Genomic DNA, 20,379 nt, shown 5'->3' with positions numbered 1-20,379 from the left:
TCTCTCTATCTGTCTATCTATCTATCTATCAATCAGACATCTCAAATCTACCAGCTGCTCTCAGGGAGAAAGATGGGAGATCTCCTCTCCTACCATTTGCAGCCTCTGAAAACTCACTGGAAGATCACCTATGAGCCACTTCTGACTCAGTGACACATAAAACCACCACCACCAATAGTCTATGGGGAGTTGCCCTGCTAAGCTCACAGGGGCATGACTGCATTTACAGCCTCCAAAAACCTACAGAGGGTCAGCTGTCATGTGGTTCTGACTCAGCATCATTGAGTTCAAGTTGTTATATATGTCTCTTTACTGTACATGCCTTCAAAATAACTTTTTAGAGATACTAAAAAAATAGTGGATGGATTAAGGCATTCCTAGGGGATTCAACATAGATAAATAACTTCAGACTTGGAAAAGTCAGGGTGATTTCATTGTACCTATTTTTTTTTTATTTCATCTGTATGACTCAGCTTTTTGCAGACTAAAATAAAGGTTACAGAAATGTAGTCTTTAATGAGGAATACCGCTTGATTAATTTTAAACACACTCAAGTACATCTGTAATATTAAGAATTGAGCAGAACGAAGCAGTTGACTATAGTGCCCTAAGCACGTTTGAGGACTCTGACATCAAAAATATATCATGGCTTTTCGATATATTTTTGCCACTGCTGTATAGATACACACACAAATCCATGAATTTGAATTTGATTCCAGGTTTGAATCATCAGCACCAGGGCATAGTCTTGACCTACTTTCCACTCGTGTCAGAGCTCTTGACTCCCAATGTATTAGAGTTGCATGCCTCCCTCCTCTGCTGGGTTGGGTGGAAATCCACTGACTCCATCTTTCACTCCCTTCTTTTTGAGCTGTTTAAAAGGTCTGAATTTGTTTGCATAGGAGCCCTTGTGGCAGAACGGTGAAAACAGTTAACTGATAACCTCAAGGTTGGCATGTTGGAGCCACCAGCTGCTCTGCGGGAGAAGAATGAGGCCATCTGCTTCTGTAAAGTTTTATAGCCTGGAAAGTCCTCCGAGGGAGGCAGTTGTACTCCACTCCATGGGGTTTAAACTCAGAATTGGCTCAAAAGCTGTGGATTTGGTTTCCAGGTTTTTGTTATTTTTATTGTGTGATTCTAGCCTAATTTTTTTTTTAATATCTCTTGGAGATTTGATGTCAGCATAAATTATTTTTCTTAAAAATTTACCAACACATGGCTTACTGGAAGAATATTGCTCTTAGACTGAGTACATGGTTCTTGATTTACAATAAATTTTAAAGCAACATAAACAGTCATAGTAACAAACTTTTCACTTTACAGGTGATGAAACTAAAACCTAGTTAGTTGGTTAGGCACAAACCAATTCAGTCAGTTGTTGGCTCAGTTCCAACCCCTAGTGATCCCTTTTGGGGGTCAGAGTGGAATTGTGCTCCATGGAATTTTCAAGGCCGGGGCCCTTTGGAAACTAATCATTAGGCCTGCCTTCTGATGCATTTCTGGGTAGACTTGAACCACTAACCTTGTAAATAATAGGGGAGCACTGGTGGCCTAGTGGCAAGAAGCTGCACTGCAGTCAGACAGGCACTCTGTTCAAGGCTACCACTGGAGAAGGATGGGCACTTTCCTCCTGTTTGAAAACCTGCCAGAGGCTCAACTATGAGTCGGTTCCTACTCTACAGGACACAACAAAAGTGCCGCATAACACACAGGTCTGAAGGTCAAGCCTGTGGGGATTTTGTTTTGTTTTAAATATAGGTTGGATGCTTTACCAAATCAATGTGTTGGCTTTCTTAAAGGTCAATGAGATTTACATAAGCAATTTCAGAAAGCTTCTCTGAAAAGGAATAAAGTAAAAGTGAGCATAGCCAAGTGTTGGGGAGCATTCTTTCCATTCAGTCATGCTGTGTTTTGCTGAATCTGAAGTTTTTGCCAATCATTTTGCTAACATCAGTGATTTCCTGGTATTTCTTAGCTTTTATTATATTACACCTTTGCACATTTCAAGAAACATCCTAATTTTTTTATGCTTTCTTTTGTGGTTATTTGTTGGTTGTTTTTTTTTTTTGGTTTTTTTTTTTTAAAAAAAAGATTGTCCTTTGGACCTTAAGTAACAAAAACATTTTACGCTTACTTCGCTGCTATTCAGAAATCCTTGTCCCACTCCGTAAACTCAGTGATCCTTTGCAGCTCATTTCTCAGGGAGTGCCTGGGAATTGACTGAAATTCCTTTTTGTCTTTCAGGCCGTGTTTCTCAGCTCCTTTCCAGCTGTGTACTCAGAGCTGTTGAAGCTCTTTGATATCCGAGAGGTGGCCAACTTGGTGCAAGACACGCTGGGCAGCCTGCCAACCATCATGCATGTGGACGATTCCCTGCAGGCTGTCAAACTGCAGTGCATTGGCAAAACCGTGGAGAGCCAGCTCTATACCAACCCAGGTATGGGCGGGATTTCCAGGCCAAACGCATGTCTCCAGGTAGCCCGTACTTACAGGTGGCAGTCACAAGTCAGCAGAAACTATTACAAACATTAGAAAAGTGCTTTCTCACAAGAATAATCCTTGGTTTGGATGGTAGACCAAGTGTATCTGTCAAATTCAAAACTCCTTAACCTTTTATGACAGTTAAAAACAATGGATAAAGAGAGAATGGAAATGTTAATGAATAAAATCATGGATTCTAATCACAGCAAGGGAGCTCAGGTGGCCCGGTGGGTAGGGAGTTGTGCTACTATCCCAAAGGTGCTCCATTCAAATCCACCAGTGATTCCATGAGAGAAAGTTGGGCAACTTTCTCCTATGTGATTTGTTATTTGTTGCTGTTAGGTGCCATCAAGTTGTATACAATTCTTAGTGAACCTGTGAACAACAGGTCTGAATTCTGCCCTACCCTGCGCCATCCTCATTATTTCTGACATTTGAGTCCATTGCTGAAGTCACTGTGGTAGTCCATCTTGTCGGAGGTCTTTCTCTCTTTCACTGACCGACCATCTGTCCAAGCATGATGTCCCTTTCTAAGGAAAAGTCTTTCCTACCAAACTGCCTAAAGTGTGAGAGATGAAGTGTCACAATTTTTACCTCCAAGAAATACTCTAGCTGCCCTTTTTTTAAAGATATATCTGTTTGTTCTTTTAATAGTCCATGGGTTATTCAGTAGTCTTCTCTAACACTACAGCTCAAAGGCATAAATTCTTCTTCTGTCGTCCTTATTTATTTTCCAGCTCTGAGATGCATAATAGTTGATTTAAAAGACTGTTGCCTGAATCATACACACCTTAGTCTTCAAACTGATATCATTGCTCTAAAGTATTTTGGAGAGGTCCCTGACAGCTGTTTTTCCCAATGCAATATGTTTCCTGATATCCTGACTGCTGATACCAAGGATATTGATTGTGGATTCAAGTAAAATGAAATCACTGACAGTTTCGGTCCTGTTTCCATCAATTGTGGTGTTGCCTATAGACCCAGTGTGAGGACTTCTGTTTACTTGATGTTGAGGTGTAATGCATACCAGACCTTTACCTTCTTTGCAGCAAGAGTTTCAGGTCCTCCTCACTTTTAGCTGCAAGGTTATGTCAGCTGCATGCCACAGGTTGCTGCTGAGTTTTTCTCTGATCCAGAAGCCACATTTCTTTGCCTAGTCTGTTGTTGTTGTTGTTGTTGTTGATTGCCTTTGAGTTGAGCACAACTCACAGTGACCCTATGAACAAAAGGCTTGAAGCCCCACTACAACTATCACATTTATCAAAGTTCATAGTTTCCAGAGGCATGTTGTTTAGGAAGTGGATGCCACAGAATGTTATTGGTTGAGTCGCCTGTGATGCATAGTGACCCTATGTACAGCAGCTCTGAACCCTTCCCTGTCCTGAGCCAGTCTTACTAATTCCAACACACGAACCCCCATCGCCCCAGTTACTATATCAGTCCATCTCATCCAGGGTCTTCCTCTCCTGCACTGTCTGTTCACCTTTCCAAGCATGATGCCCTTCTCTGAGGACCAGTCTCTCCTGGCCACGTGCCCAAAGTAAGTGAGGTGGAGCCTCAAAGTCCTAGCCTCCAAGGAGAGACTTGGGTTCACCCTCTCCAAGACAGACCTGTTTGTTTTCTTGGCAGTCCATGGTATGTTCAAGACTCTTCTCCAGTATCACAACCCGAAGGCACCTATTCTTCTTCTGTCATCCTTAGTCCTTGTTCAAATCTATAGCATAACAAGTAATTGAGATGACTATGGCCTGGATTAGACACACTTTTATATCTAGACTGACATCATTGCTCTTCAGCTCTCTGGAGAGGTCCATGAAAGCAGATTTTCCCAATGCAATTCATCTTTTGATTTCCTGACGGCTGGTGTTAAGTGTTGACTGTGGATCTGAGCAAGCTGTTAATTGCTAACAACCTCAATCTCTTCTCCATCATATGGTGCTGTCAGTTGGCCCAATAGGGAGAATCTTTGTTTTCTTGATGTTGAGCTTCAGTCCATATTAAAGACTACAGTCCTTGACCTTTTGCAGCAAGTGCTTCAGGACTAGACTCATTAAGCTTACAAAATATACAGCTTTGTAAATAGATTCTACAAATTCTTTTCCACATGATTATTTCCTATTTTTTATAGAGATAGTTTTTCAAATAAGGTTTCATATGAACAATTTTTAAATTATTTTAACATTAAATAATTTAAAAGATATAGGCAGAAATAGACCATAATAATTATGATGATAATATCAGATACATTGATTTCTATCTTTTATTAAGAAAATCATCATAATATATAGTAAATTAAATTCCAATAAGAAAACAAAAAAAAAAAAAACCCAAACAAACTCTGGGTTTTTATAGAGACATTGGAAGACTCTAAATAATCTTATTTTTATGGACTTTGAATTAATCAGGAGAAAGAATGTAAAGGACAATTGGCCTGTATTTTAAGGAAAAGTTGTACCATTTGTCATGTTAACAAAATCTCGAGAGAAAAGCATAGGAGGCACGTGCAAGAACTAACATGGCTGCAGAGTAGTCCTTATTGATCTTAAATTAGAAAATAATACATTCAGGAGATCACATCTGACGTCAGCACCAAAGAAGAGAAAGAAATAAACCTGAAGTAGAAGCTAGCATTAGTTAAAAGTCATTGGGCAGCTTCAGGCTGCTGGAGTAGCCTGTGGGAGCTGTTCCAGAGCCAAGCAGAAGAGCTGAATCATCCCTTCCCCACCTTAGCACTGAAGGCAAAGCCATGATCAGAACCCAGGGTGTCCAGCCAAACTGAAAGTCATAGCTACGGTTTGAATCTTAGATTGGATTCAAGTTCTAAGTCAGTGGGAGTCAGGACAGTTTTATTTAAGACATAAACACTGGGAAGTTCATTCCTCCTGTTCCAAGGTTAACAGGATCTACAGAATTTTGGAGAAGATGACATTGTCAGGGGAGGAGGACAGATTAGAAGGGTAGCGGTTAGGAGAGAAGGTGGAAGCACTGGACATACACAAGATCATTGAGGGCCGTGGTGGAGAAAGGGCAGGGAGGGCAGGGACTGAACCATCCATCCACACTCTTCAAGTTCAGCCTGCCATGGAACGATGGTTTCTGCATTAGTTTTGCGTTTGGCTTCTTTGCTTGCCACTTGATGATTCCCTTAGCACAGCTCTGCAGTCATCGCCAAGCTATGTTCGAGCAAAGCAAGAAGTCATCTGAGTTTCTACTTTGGCGATATAGAGCAGTTTATCAGCCAGAATTCAGCATAGAAGGTAGAGGTAAGCACAGAGATCTGAACACGCTGCATGTACACTGTTGGTGAGAAGGATGCTTTACTTCTCTTTACTTGGAATCATACAAACATCCAGTATTTGGGGAGAGAGTTGTCTGGGAAAGTAATCATACACACATAGACTCCCTCCTCTGCACCCCTGTCTTTCTCTTTCTCTCTCTCTCTCTCTTTTTAGCAGAAACTCCTTAGACTGAACTCATTACCAGCCTTGTGGCTTTCATTCAATATTGCAATATAAATAAATAAAGGAGGACAGCAGGTACATTTGTTTGTTTGTTTGTTTAAAGTATGTTCCACGAACTGATGATGATGCCACCTTCCCCAATTCTGTGATTTAATTTCAAAAAAAGGTATAAAAGTTATCCGATAGGTATATCTATTAATCTGACAACTTTAAGAGTCAAATCTTAATGGAGTGAGAGAAAATGACCCTGGTGACACAGTGGTTAAGCACCTAGCAGATAATTGAAAGGTCAGCCGTTTGAGCCCACCCGCCGCCCAGGGGGAGAAAGATGTGACAGTCTGCCTCCTTAGACGTTCCAGCCTTGGCAACCCTTTGTGAACTGATCTTCTCTGTCATTTAGTTTCATTACGAGTTAGAATCAACTTAAGGGCACACAGCAACACCAGGTTGATAGGTGTCTAGTAGTTGAACTTCTTAGGACTATAGCTAAAGCTCAATATGTTGTTGTTGTTGATTGCCATTGAGTCTAGCACGACTCTCTGAACAAAAGACCTGGTGCCTTTCCATCTTTCCATAACTGTCATCATTTCTCCAAGTACATAGAGTTTCCAGAGGCATGTGGTTTAGGAAGTGGATGTCACTTCTTCTTCCAAACCTGTCTTACAACTGGGAGCTCCACTGAACACTGTCCACATTGGGAAGCCATTCTGGTATTTGGTACCCCAATGGCACAAGGTTCAACATCACAGCAATCCAGGTTACTTCATCCAGCACATTGACAGAGAGTGATGTACAAAGTGGAAGAGTGTTCCTCCAGATATAACAGCACTAGTTTCACTTAGCAGTGGTTACGCGTCGTCAAGTCAAATACGACTGAGAGTATGTTTTGCACAAAAGACCTAAACTCTGTTCTCTATGACTGACATAATTTCTGTACAGAATTCTGTTCTATAACTACCTTCATTTCTGTACATTTAAAGAGTTTAGAGAGTTTGTAGAGGACATGTGCAGATTTCTTTCATACTTAAAGATGTCATTGGTTTCAAACTTTATCGAGCAGAGCATTGGTGAATTTGAACCTCCTACCTGTGGGTTGACAGTACAACTCCTTACCCACGAGGCCACTAGCTTGCAAATAAGATGTGAACATATCAGTACAAGTATATTTGCCTGAGTAAGGGCCTGTCTTTTCTCTAGAAGTGGATGGGTTCAGGACTATAGTTCAGCCTTTAGATTTCTCTGTTGTAGACTTCATGTTAGTTATCCACTAACAAACATATTGTCAGAAATAACCTGAGGCCTCAAGATGCCTTTGGTTAGAGCCATTTATGCTCTATCCCTCGATTGTCTTTCCCCAGCATCTTTTAAAACCAGAAAACTCTCGGGACCTTTCTCAGTGTCCCTTGCCATTAGTATACCTGGAAGCTCTTTTCAACAGTTCACACACAGCTGTCAAAGCCATTCAGGCTCGATGCTTTGATTTTAGCATTTCCTCATTTGATTCTTCTGTAGTTATTTGTTTTTTATTCCAAAGTTGGATATTATATGAGACTGTGGTGAGGTGCAGATTATGAATGATGTACTGAGAAAGAATATATTTTGGAAAATAATTTTCAAAGACAAGATAGGCAAAAAAGAGGCATATAATTCTACAAAATTATACTTGACCTCCGCTTTTAACAGTGCCGTATGAAGATAAATGTAGACTCACTTATTTGGGTGATGGTGAAGAAATTGAGATTGTTAACAGTTTCAGCTTACTTGGCTCCACAATCAGCACTCTTGGTATCAGCAGGCAGGAAATCAAATACGAATTGCATTGGAAAAATCTGCTGTCAAGGACCTCTCCAGAGTACTGAAGAGCAACGATGTCAGTCTATAGACTAAGGTGACTAATTTAGGCTATGGACTTTGCAATTGCTTGCAATGCATCAGAAAGTTGGACAATGACTAAGGATGATTGAAGAAGTGATGCTTTTGAGCTGTGGTGTTGGAGAAGAGTGCTGACTATACCATGAACTGCCAGGAGAACAAACAGGTTCAACCTAGAGAGGGTGGAACCAGGCTGCTCCTTGGAGGCAAGGACTTTGAAGCTCCCTTTGACATACCTTGGGCATGTTACAAGAAAGACCAGTCCTTGGAGAGGGACGTCATGCTTGGAAGATTAGAGGGACAGTGCAAGAGAGGAAGACATTTAATAAGATAGATTGACTCAGTGAGTGAGGTAATGGGGGTAGGCGTGTCAGAGGCAAAGAGGTTGGCTCAAAATAGAGGTATTGTACATAGGGTCACTATGAGTCACAAGTGATTTGACAGCACATAACAACAAAAACAAGGCAGTTGAAATGTAATTAACTCACTCTGGTAGCACTGGGTCGTTGTTTAATATCTGGGTGCTAAACATTGGTGAATTGATATTATTTCTTAGGAATGTTTTTATGGAGATTTTCTAGGTAGATAATCCTGTCGAGTTTAGGTGCAAATTAAACCTTGCTCTGTTATCATTTTTCTGAACTTTTCAATACTGACTGGTGCTAACAAGCACATAACTTTAAGCTCACTCCCCCAGAAAGGCCCAAACCTGTATCTTTTAATTTCTTATTTGTCACTCATCCACACATGCTGATCTTGAGTCAGACAGGAAGCATGTTCTGGTTCCAGGAAAGTGAGGAGACACGGCAGTGTCCACGGAAGCCTGGTGCTGGAGCAGACTCTGTTCTCCTGGTGCTTAGAGCAGGCACCAGCAGATGGAGTCACTGCGACTGGATTGAGATATCTCTCCTAACCCTCTGCATTTTTAACTGTGAGAGTAACAGGAAGATGGAATGCCAGGCTCTACTCCAGTTATCTGAAAGATCCACAGAACTCAGACCACGTATCATTCATTCAACAGATGTTTGGTGTAGGCCCGCCCTGACTGAGGTGGTATCCTGAAAAGTCAGTTCCTGCCCTCACTCTGCCCGTGAACTAGTATGAAAGCACAAGTTCACCACGTAATTATGAAAAGGCACAACGGCAGTGATTTAATCTAGTAGTGATCATCTCACACACTTAATCTCAATTAATGATCCCATGTGGAGCCAGCTCTCATTTGATATCTGAGTCAGAGATCTTCTCTAAATTCCAACCCCGAATATCTAGCTATCTCTTAATATTGCGTGAATTTCTCAAATTTTTATACATAAAATGCAAATCTTCATTTTCTTCCCTCTAATTTTGCCCTGACCCCATATAAATATTTGGTGTTACCACCCACCCAGTTGTAGTAACCCAAATACTCAGAACCTAACCTGAAACCTTCTTCTCCACCTTCAGCTCACCACCAGCTTCCCTGCCTGCCTCTCTCACCTCTCTCACTTCTCCCCATCACAGGCAGCCACAGAGGCTCGCCTACCTTCCTGTGCTTTTTCTATGTAGAAAATCATACCAGGTATTGTCACTCCCAACTTAGTATCTTCTCTACATCTTGGTTCTCTATTATTTAGACAGTATTTTCCAAACTTGATTCCCCAGGTCCCATGATAATATTGTCCCACTCACTTCCCTAATCTATGTCTTTTCTACTTTTCTCTTCTTTGGATCTACTTTCTCCATCTCCTCCCTGAACCTTGTTAATCCATACTTTCTCAAGGAACCCCCTTCCCATTAAGAACCACACTGTGCTGATTTTTATTATTAATTAGTTTTGTAGTTTATTGTCTTTCCTACATGGCAGGGACTTCCTTTATCTTTATCACAACTCTGTGTCCTGCTAGCATATAGTAGGTGCTTACTAATTTAAAAATTAATATTCTACTAGACCGTGTGCTAGGAATCAGGATAAAGCCACAATGGTTATTGAATAAATTATGAGAATGAATAAAACCCACTAATCATCCATCAAATATGTCTAGCCAATAAAATGTCTTGGAGTAAGTACGCCCAGAGTGCCCCTTGGAGGCCAAGATGATAAACCTTCATCTCATATACTTCAGACATGTTGTTAGGAAGGGCTATTCCTTGGAGAGGAGACCATGATGTTTGGAAAGGCAGATGGTTGGTGAATGAAAGGAAGACCCTCAACCAGGTGGATTGACAAGGTGACTGTCACAGTGAGCTCTAGTGTGTCAGGAAGTGTGAGGATGGCACAGGATAGAGCAGGGTTCAGATCTGTAGTTTATAGGCGTGGCATCTGCTTCCTAACCAATATGTCTCTGGAAGTTCTTTGAACTTTGATTAATGTCGATAGTTCTAGAAAGGCTTCAGACCTTTTGTTCATAGGGTCACTATGAGTTAAGCTTGACTTGGTGGCAGTCAGCAACAACAGACAAACAACGTGTGTCATACCCGACTTAACAGCACCTAACAACATAGCAACAACCCAGCCATCAGTTCCGTTCATTGTACTGTAGTAACTTTCCTGTTGCTGTAATGCAGGAAACTATGTTACCAATATTTCATATACCAGCACAGTCATCCACGGTGAACAGATTTCAGCAGAACATCTAGACTAAGAGTAACTTGTCTGGAAATAATACCTAGAAATCTACTTTCAAAACTCAGCCAATGCAATTACCTATGGATCCCCATGGAACACTGTCAAGTGTACTGCTGGGAGATAAACCGCCAGGTTAGAAGGTACTTAAATGTCTGATAGCCTCAAAATTGGGGTCAAGCATACCAGTGATCATGAAGACACTGTGAAACTGGAGAATCTTCACTATGGTTGAACGTGGAGTTACGCAAATCAGAGTTAACAGCAATGTGCTTACAAACCAGAAAAGCTCATTGTTATTGTTGTCTGTTGTCAAGTCAATTATGACTCATAACGACCCTCGGAACAACAGATCTGAACCCTGCCCTGTCCTGCACCGTCCTCATCACCTCTGGCATCCTTGTGCCCTTTGCTGCATTTCACTGTATCAGATGACCTTGTAGAAGATCTTCCTCTCTTTCACTGACCCTCCTCATTTCCAAGGAGGATGTCACTTTCCGAGGAATTGTTGTTACTGCCGCAGTGTACTGTCAATTTGCAACCAACACCCATAGCTGACCCTCCAGCAGGTTTTCAGACACATTAAAGCAAATGGAAGGAAATTGTTCTTCCTGTGAAGCAGTTGATGGATTTGAACCTCATACCTTTGAGTTGGAAGTGCAATTCCTTACCACTAAGTCACTAGAGCTCTTTTTCCAAGGAATAGTCTCTCCTAAAAACATGCTCAACGCATATAAAATGAAGCTTCATAATCCTTGCCTCTAAGGAACACTCTGGCTGCACCTTCTCAAAAGCTTATCTGTTTCTTCTTCTGAAAGTCCACGGATATTCAGTATTCTTCTCAAACACTGCAGCTCAAAGGCATTGCTTCTTCTTCTGCCATCCTTATTCACTGCTCACCTCTCAGATGCATAGCAAGAGATTGAAAAGACTGAGGCCTGAATCAGGGACACCTTAGTCTTTAAATGGCATCATTGCTCCTTAGAATTTTAGGGGGGGTCCTTAAGAGCATACTTTCCCAATTCAATATGTCTTGATTTCTTGACTGATGCTGCGGAGGCTGTTAATTATAAATCCAAATAAGAAATAATTGTTGACAATTTTCAATCTTTTCTCCATCATGATGTTGCTTATCAGCTCAGTGGTGAGGACTTTTGTCTTTGTGATGTTGAGATGCAATCCATATCGAAGGCTGTAATATTTGATCTTCTACAGCAAGCATTCCAAGTTCTCCTGACTTTCACCAAGCAAGAGCGTGTCATCTATATAACAATAGGTTGTCCATGAGTCTTCCTCCTGTCTTGATGCCACATTTTAGGAAGATAAATTTTAATCTGAAGATGAGCATGAGAGATGGGCATGGTGGTGGGAGAGGTGCATGTTGCAGGTGTCTCAGGTGGGAACACAACACAAGTGACGGAAGTAACTATGGCATGTAAGTCTCCATATTGCTGAAGAGACACCATGTGGGAGAGGCATCCCAGATGGGTGATCACTGAGATCAGAAGCACCCTTTGCTCCCAGCTGTAGTTTTTCTGTGACCCTACAACATCATCTACAAGAACGAAGCCACCTGGACTCTATAGTCCTTTGCACTGAAAACGCCTGTCCGTATGTTACAGAAATTGTGAAAGGGTCATTAGTTGCCAGGATGTGTGATTCTGCCAGTTCAGTTCCTGGTGGCTGTGTCACTCAGGCGCAGCCCAGATGCTCTTTCAGGTTTGGGGAGCATTGACGGGACAGTAGCTCTGCTTCGTGTAAGATAGTACCTCAGGGTTCCCTCCTGCACACCTGGTTTATCATCTCCCTTCCTGACATGACCTGGTGAGAGCTGCTTTGATGTTCACTGGCACCCACCACCATATACTGAGCAGATCCAGTTTGCTAGGATGGACAGGCAGCTGTGTGTCACTCAGAGGCCACACTCCCTCGTGGACCCATGCTGCCTTCCAGGTCCTTGTCTAAACCTTTGTTGAGAGAGGATGTCAAGGTCAGCCTGTGATTTTCTCACAATTAACCATGAGGAGGACATCTGCCAGAATTCCTTAGCTGCACTTCCTTCCTCCCCAGCACTCACGGAAGATTACTGATGAGAGTGGCTTGATCCAGTCAAGGGTGTACAAGCAAAATAAAAAATAAGAAGAAAGGAAGTGAATGCCACTCCATCATGCATTCCGTACACTATGCAGTGTGCTAAGCTGCTCTGACATATGGAACGTGAATGTATTGCCCCTTTCAGAGAGAGCCAGCATAGCACATTCTGTTGTCACAGGTATAGGAAATTAATGTATGTTCAAATATATGGATTCCCCCCTCCAATCCCACTGATGGGCCTACATATTTTAAAGGTAAGAATTAGCATTTTACCCACTCAGCATGCTTGGTGTTTACTCACATATAGTTTATCATTTGCATCAGTTGACATTGTCCTAGAAATGGAGGGGGCAAAAGAAATCTGCTGGTTGCATTGAAATAGACTTTATTTTTCTGTATGTTGTTGTTAGGAACTGTTGATTTACCCCCAAATAATAGGGACCCTCGTGCCACAGAAGGGAGTAATGCCTCACACTCACTGCTGTGGTTGAAATCCCCTGGTACAACCACCATGTTACTCTAGCTTATATACCACACACAGATTCGTTATCTGCCTCACATTTATGCAGTGGAAATTTTCTTAACAGTTGGTTGCAAATTGAATTTTCAAAATCAAATCCTGCAGGCAGTAGGGATCTATCGGGTGAGGTGATTAAACACTTCTAGGCAATGACTCCTTGACACTTAAGCTTTCAGATTCTTTTCCTTCGTGCTTTTTTTTCAAGTAATTGATTTGTAAATAAGTGTGTCAGTCCCCTGGTGAGGCTTATTGTCTAAAGGAAGCCACTGATGGATCATTTCACACATTTAGATTTTACAATCTTGTTTGTTTAAGGAGTCATGTGTCTGAGTAGTTTAAGTAATGGGCTGCTAACCCAAAGGCCATGAGTTTGAAGCCATCAACCAATCTGCAGGAGAAACATGAGACAGTAAGTACCCAGAAAGATCTGGTTTTGACAGACAGCCATGTGTCTGTCACTCAGAGACCAGGAGAAAGATGGGCAGTCTCCGCCTGTGTGATTTACAGCCTCTGAAAACTCTTTGACGGACCAGCTGTGAGTCCATTCTGACTGAGAGAATTGGCAGAATGGGTCTTGGAAACCCTGTGGAGGAGTTCTCTCTCCTGTATGGTCACCATGAGTAAGAACTAGAATTGGTCCAATGATGGTGTGGAGGTGGCTGCTTGATTCCTTTAAGTGAAGAGTTCCCGTGCCTTATGTTATTTGCTCTCACAGGTTAGACCTTCTTTTGCTGGTTGTCCAGGAACAGTCATCAAGGATACCTGAATGCCAAACCTAAGTCCTAAAAGAAATTAAGGAGACAGAGAAATGCACAGACACTTTGTACTTGTTATGATGTTTACTACTTTAAATACGTGTGTGTGTGGGTGTGGGTGTGGGTGTGTGTGTGTTGACTAGCTCGGTGGCCTAGTCCATAGAGAATCATCCTGCTACCCTGAAGGCGGGGCCTCTCTACCAGTTTGAATCCACCAGTAACTCCAAGTAAGAAAGATGGGCAAGTGCCTTCCCTTACAATTTAGAACCTTGAAAATCCATTGGACAGTCAGCTAGGAGTTGATTCCAGCTTGATGGCAATTAGTGAGTTAACTACATTACATATATGTATAAGTGTAAGATGTATATTTATGTGTATGTGTGTGTGTATATGCATATGCATATGTATATGTATGTATTGTGGGTTTAGGAAAAGTTGAAAGGATAATAATGATAATAGTAATAACGTATATCCTTATATCCTCAAAAGGGAGCTCTGGAGGCCTAGTGGCAAGAAGCTGCAATCCTGAAGGCATGTGGTTTGAGCTGCTCCATGGGAGAAAGATGGGCAGTCTCCTCCCGTGCAATTAACTGCCTCTAAAAACCAGCCATAGTGTCAGCTATGGGTCGGTTCCAACTCTATAGTACACAACAACAATAACAACATAGCCTCAAAAACCCCCTTCCTGCGGTAAAGTCAAAACCAACTCACAGCTGAATCTCCAGTGGGTTTTCAGAGGCTGAGAATCACATGACAGGAGATTAGCCATCTTTTTCCCATTAGAGTTGCTACTGGATTTGAACCAAGTCCCTTTAGGTTGGCAGCACAACTCATTAATTACCACTATGCTGCCAGTGCTGCATGAAGGATAAAATAAGAAGGAGTTAGTCCTAATAATTACAGCAAGTTTCTGAAACTAAAAAACCTGAGTTTACAAATTGAAAATAACAATCATGGTATATAATTATAAAATTCTTAATTATCTGAGATGAAGATAAACTCCTGAAAACTTTCAGAAAGGGAAGCATTGAAAAAACTTAAAAATTACAGACAAACAGAAATACAAGTCATGTGCAAAGTGTTTTGAAAATCTGAATAACAGTAACCCCTAAGTGTTTATTTAGACAAAACCTGATGGAATTATTTGGAGAGGCTAAGGAACGGAAGAAAGGAGTTCAACACTGTATTGTCATGTGCTGTACTAGGAGGACAATCAGTGAGCTATCTGCATGAAAAATCAGGAACTAGCAAGGGGTGCATGCCATCTAGACTTTAGAAGCATAACAATAATAATGATGATGGTGATGAAAGAAGAAACATCAACTAAAAGAGTCAAAGGCATCTTAAGTGCAGGAATCCTGAGTTGGGTAGATTACGGGAAAGAAACTAGTAATTTTTAATATTAACTTTGTAGAACTATGACTTTTTGAGTACCTGCATTTATAATTTAACAATTAAAAATAAATTTCCAAGTAGGTATGATTTTGCCCAAGGTTTGCGTGGGCTTCTAACAGATGTGACACTAATGACTCTTCTCTCTTTAGACTCGCGGTACATACTCCTGCCTGTCGTTTTACATCATCTCCACATGCACTTGCAAGAACAGAAGGACCTGATCATGTGCGCGCGTATCCTTAGCAACGTATTTTGTCTCATCAAGAAAAATAGCTCCGTAAGTAAATATTGGTCATAGTATGTAGCGCCCATCAAATGACTTCTGGAGCTGAAATTTCTTAAGCCTTCAAAAGAGCCACACAAAAGTGTAACCACTGAGTCTCTTCCTTTTGTTTCCAGCTAGGTTAGACTTTTTCCTTTTTTTCTTCTAAAGCATTTTTCCCCCTCAAGCCTGTGAGATTGCTATAACCCTGAATAACCTAGATTTCCTAATCTTGTATTTCAAGAAGAAGCCGAATACCAAGTGAGAAAAATTAGAATTCTCCAGCCTCCCACATGCATCTTTAATCTTGATATGAAGGATGCTCTGCAGTAAGAATAGAGTCCTGTTGTGAAATGAAATCGCTTGGGCCCATTCTGTGTAAGGCTCATAATAAAGCTCACTGCTTGGCATGGTCCTCGGGTCAGGTGCCCTGGTCATTATGGTGGCAGAGGAAAGCCCCAGGAGACTGGGGGCATTTTGTAATACAACCATGAACAGCCCCCAGCTGAATCACTCCATTAGATGGCTTTGGGAATTCCAGATACTGCTCATACCTCTTGATGCAATTTGATTGCATTAAGAATGTGGTGCATTTGGAGAAAAAGTACATACATGCTTTATAATGAGCAACTCAGAGTATTTGTGTTCATGGCTAAGGGGTCTGATGTAAAATCTACATACAAAGACTGTTCTGTTTTTGTTCTATCAATCTGTGATAGTTAAGTAAGCTTTGTACTTACCAATGACAAGTCCTACAAAACAAAACATGGCTCTGAGTGCTAAGACTCCTATTTCTCTGCCTCTGTACAACCTGTATGCCACAGTGTCCCCATTTTTGTCACTTTATAATCAGTTCTCTTGAGGCTCAGCAGTGAGCTGGAATCCTATTACTGGGTGGAGATAGAGTCTAGTACTGGGAAACAGGATTGACATTTGCGAGAAAAGGATTAGAAACTTCAAACCTAATAGTATAGTAAGAGAGAGAAGACAATTGATTTTTTTTTAAGACAATTGATTTTTATCCATTCTGTCCTCCTTGGCTTCAGGGAACCTATTGTACTGGGTAAAAAAAAATTGCAAGAAGTAAAGGCATTATTAGCTTTTCATTGAAACTCCCCTCTGTATAAGTCAATTTGGAGCAAATCAATAAAAACATATTTTAAAAAGTCTATTTGGATTAACTGTCGGGCCTAGTTAAGTTGTGATGGCCTAGTGGTAAGAAACTTCACTGAAATCCGAAAGGTAGGAAGTTTGGTCCACCACTGCTCCATGGGAGAAAGATGGCCAGTCTCCTGCTGTGTGGTTAACTGCCTCTGAAAACCCACCAGAGGGCTAGCTGTGAGTCAATTCTGACTCGACAGTAGACAACAACAGCAAAATGTAATTGCCAAAAGTGAAAAAATCACTCAGTATAGAAAACTAGAAAAAAGTATACACACACACTCCTACGCTAGTGAAGGCTTTGTGTGATCGTCCCCACCCCCCACCAACTCGCTCCCTTTTGGAGGTTGGATTCAGCTTTCGGACTTAATCTGCTAAGGAGTTGAGAACACAAACCAGTTCAGTTGGGGCTTTAGTGGTTTTCTTGCAGGTTTAAGAAAACATCGTAAAATCATAGCCGCACCCTTCTTTCAAACCCAGGGTTTCTAACAATGTTCCTTGCAGAGTGGTCTCCTTGGTAGGTCCATCTGTGCACAGTTCAGCCTGTTGTTATTATTGAGTTCTGTCGAGTCAGAATCGACCCATTGTTGACCCTCCAGTGGGTTTTCAGAGGCAATAAATTGCGAAGAACAAGATTGCCTATCTAGTGCAGGGGTAATAACGACCCCACACCAGCTACAGAGAGTCAGACAGAGCAATTTGGGCTTCTCTTTCAAGAAACAGTATTTTGCACTTAAAACAGAACTTGGCCTTTAAACCAGAACTTCCCTTAGCAGCTGAGTGTTTAACCCTGTTAAACACATGGGCTCCCTTCCCTGGCCTTGCCTTCATCTCATTTGTATCTCAGGTATCATTGCCTGGCCAAGTCCTGCACTTGGAGAAGCTGTGAACTTCTCTGTGCCTTTGTTTCCTCATCTGTAAGAGAAGGTCGTTTACCCAAATGAGGTGTAGATCTCAAATTGTGCAGTTTGCTCTTGATCTCTCTATTTGCAAACATACCTTTCATCCTTTTATTTTTTTATTATATGAGTTTATTTACAAAATTTGAATACATTGTTTTCCAGAATAGATTCTTCCAATTTCCCTCATCCCACCCTACCCCCCATCAAATTGTACAAACTCCATGATTTTCAGTGAAAGGGGTACTAGCATGCTCTCTACGCCACAATTTCCTGGACAGTGTCTTTATTTGTTCTCTCTTAAGGAAAAATCTGTGTTGGAGGAAATCGATGTGATAGTGGCCAGCCTGCTGGACATCCTGCTAAGAACCATATTGGAAATCACCAGTCGACCTCAGCCTTCTGGGTCTGCAATGAGGCTCCAGTTCCAAGATGTCACGGTAAAATTAGAAACAGAAAAGGGTGAAGTTGTATTTGGGGAGGTGGAGGTGGGAGTGCTGTGAGAATGTGGGGGACTCTCACCTTGGAGAGTTATCTGTGTGCATTTCAAGTGTATTTGTGAGAACTTTAAATTTCCCAGGAATAGAGATGTGAAGTATGTGCCCTAAATTATCTTGGATGAAGATGAAGCAAATTTTAATTTCTGAAAGTAGAATTGAATACTAATTCTTACTTTGACTGAATCAAATTAATTTAAATCCAGATCCCTAATGAATTTGTTAATATGTCATTCTATTCTTCCATTAAAATTGCTCTAGAAAGTGAAAACGGTGAATAGAACTGTCAGAGTTAAGGGACTTGAGTGCTAATTTGGGCTTTTTCGTGAGTGGCAGACTCTCATGGAGATGATTTACACAGTGACCACAGCAATCGCCTTGAATGTGGCAGACATGGGAATGACAGAAGGTAGGGCAAAATTTGGGTTGGTTGTTTATAGCATCGCTGTAAGCCCTTGTCAACTTGATGACACCTAAACAAGACAGCAGTTACCAGTTTTAACTTACCTAGACCTCAGATTCCACAAGTATGCAGGAAGGTTCGACTTCATAATTTCTTAGATACCTTCAAGCTTCACTATTGAATGAGTCTAGTGTAGCATGATTCATATAAACTAACATCAAATATCTGAGCAGTTATGCACATGTAGGAATATTTTAATGCAGACTTTTTTCTTTACAACTCACATTCAGTTTACCAAAATGTACTTGTAATAAGAGTATTCTAAGCAAATTATATCATTTCTAGAAAGAACAGATGCTGTAGCTTTCATAGTTAGGGTGTTGTGCCATCATTCTTTTTCAAGTAGTACACTCTAGAACTATTTTCAGAACGTTTGCTTGGTTCTGGATAAAAATTATTTTGTTTTTACTTAAGAAAAAAACAAAAGAGCAGAAGTTGCAGCTTGATGCTCTTATCAAGACAGTTTGAGAATGGCTGCTTTGTGTTAAATTTTATTCTGCCTGCAAAGCTAGGATTTACTGAAGAGAAGTTTTGGATTTGAGTTGTAAACTTAAACTCCTTGTTTTAATAAAAAATGTTAAAGAATCTGTTAAAAATGTTAGATACAAACAAGATAGAAAATAATTTTCATTATATCAAAATTGATGGGGTGATTATGTCAGTAAAAGTCTTTTAAGAATCCAGTAATGAAATAGTGTCAGCAGTTAGAAGGTATCATAGTAGAAGTATTATTGTTGGTGTGAGGATTTCTTTTCTGGTGAGAAAAATGCTGTGGTCCTTTACAGAGTCCTCTGTAGATTCTGTAGATTTACAGAGTTCTCTGTGGATTCCGACTTACCTCCTTACCAGTGAGCAGGTAGTTGACATGCCCTATTGACTAGAAACTGAATGGGCAAAGACTGCCTGTTTCTCCCACAGAGCTGCTGTTGGACAGAACTGCTAAAGAACTCAATCTTTGGGTTAGCAACCCAGCTCTCTCTGGATTATACCACCAGAGTTCCCAATAGGCAATGAAGACCTCTATAATTTTGGCTTCATTTTCTCACAGAAAATTACCTTGCTGAATAGAGAAACTACTTGGTAATCCTACATTGAGAGAAAATATTCAGTCTTTGTCAACGCATATAAGACCCACAAGAATGCAGACATATTTTGGGAAAAAGCAGTTCTCACAGTCATGTTGCAAATTACACAAGTGTTAAGTTCATGGTTAAGTTCACACTCACTCTCAGCAACTCCAGCATGAAGACCAGCTCCCGTGCCATTATGATTCTGGAGAGCAACAACCTTATTTTTATGGTTGAAAAGAATTGTACTTTTGTTATTCTACCAACTTTTTTTTTTCTTTAACTTTTTAATGGCCTCTCTGGCCAGGGGGAGAAAAACCCATTATAATCGATTCCATTCAAAAAATCTAATTGTACATGGAAGCTGATTTTATAAAGCAGCATAAATGGCCATTTGCCTCACACTCTCCTTAATTGTACTCCAAAGTTCTTACAACTTCTAAATGTTCTTTTCTTTGTACATAATTCTGTTAAGTGCCTTTTATGCTGCAGATCATTGAGTTCAGCAGAGGTTACATTTAAAACCTATATTCTTACATGTCATGCTATCCTGATTGAAGAAACGAAGAATCTTTATATTCTTATCTTTTCTATTTTCACATTGATATCTTGGGAGAATGATGGGCATTCTCCTCACTTGCAATTTACAGCTTATGAAAACCTGCTGGAACATTAGCTGTGAGATGGTTAATATTCAACAGCAATGAACAAAATATTGATATCTTATATTCTATATCAATGCATCTTTACTGCATGTTTGATCTATCTCTGACTGTAAGAGTTGGTAGAAATCATCTATTTCTTCTTCTTTGGCTCTGGTTGTTGGTGCATATATCTGAATGATAGTGGT

The 20,379-nt window shown here is 40.7% G+C and overlaps 1 protein-coding gene across 1 annotated transcript in view; it reads left to right on the top strand.

The window, feature by feature from the left end:
• The window catches only part of DOCK4 (dedicator of cytokinesis 4), a 312,634-nt gene that overhangs the window by 164,022 nt on the left and 128,233 nt on the right, over positions 1–20,379 (top strand). The window contains exons 22-24 of the mRNA XM_006882693.1: positions 2,245–2,437; positions 15,330–15,457; positions 17,808–17,942. Coding sequence (XP_006882755.1) covers positions 2,245–2,437; positions 15,330–15,457; positions 17,808–17,942 — 456 coding nt within the window. The remainder of the gene's footprint in view (positions 1–2,244; positions 2,438–15,329; positions 15,458–17,807; positions 17,943–20,379) is intronic.

This window comes from Elephantulus edwardii, unplaced genomic scaffold (assembly GCF_000299155.1).
Source record: "Elephantulus edwardii isolate Elephantulus edwardi_28Jun2011 unplaced genomic scaffold, EleEdw1.0 scaffold00022, whole genome shotgun sequence".
Classification (NCBI taxonomy): Eukaryota; Metazoa; Chordata; class Mammalia; order Macroscelidea; family Macroscelididae; genus Elephantulus; species Elephantulus edwardii.
Note: the sequence above shows the minus strand (reverse complement) of the source record. Positions and strands in the feature narration are given on the sequence as shown.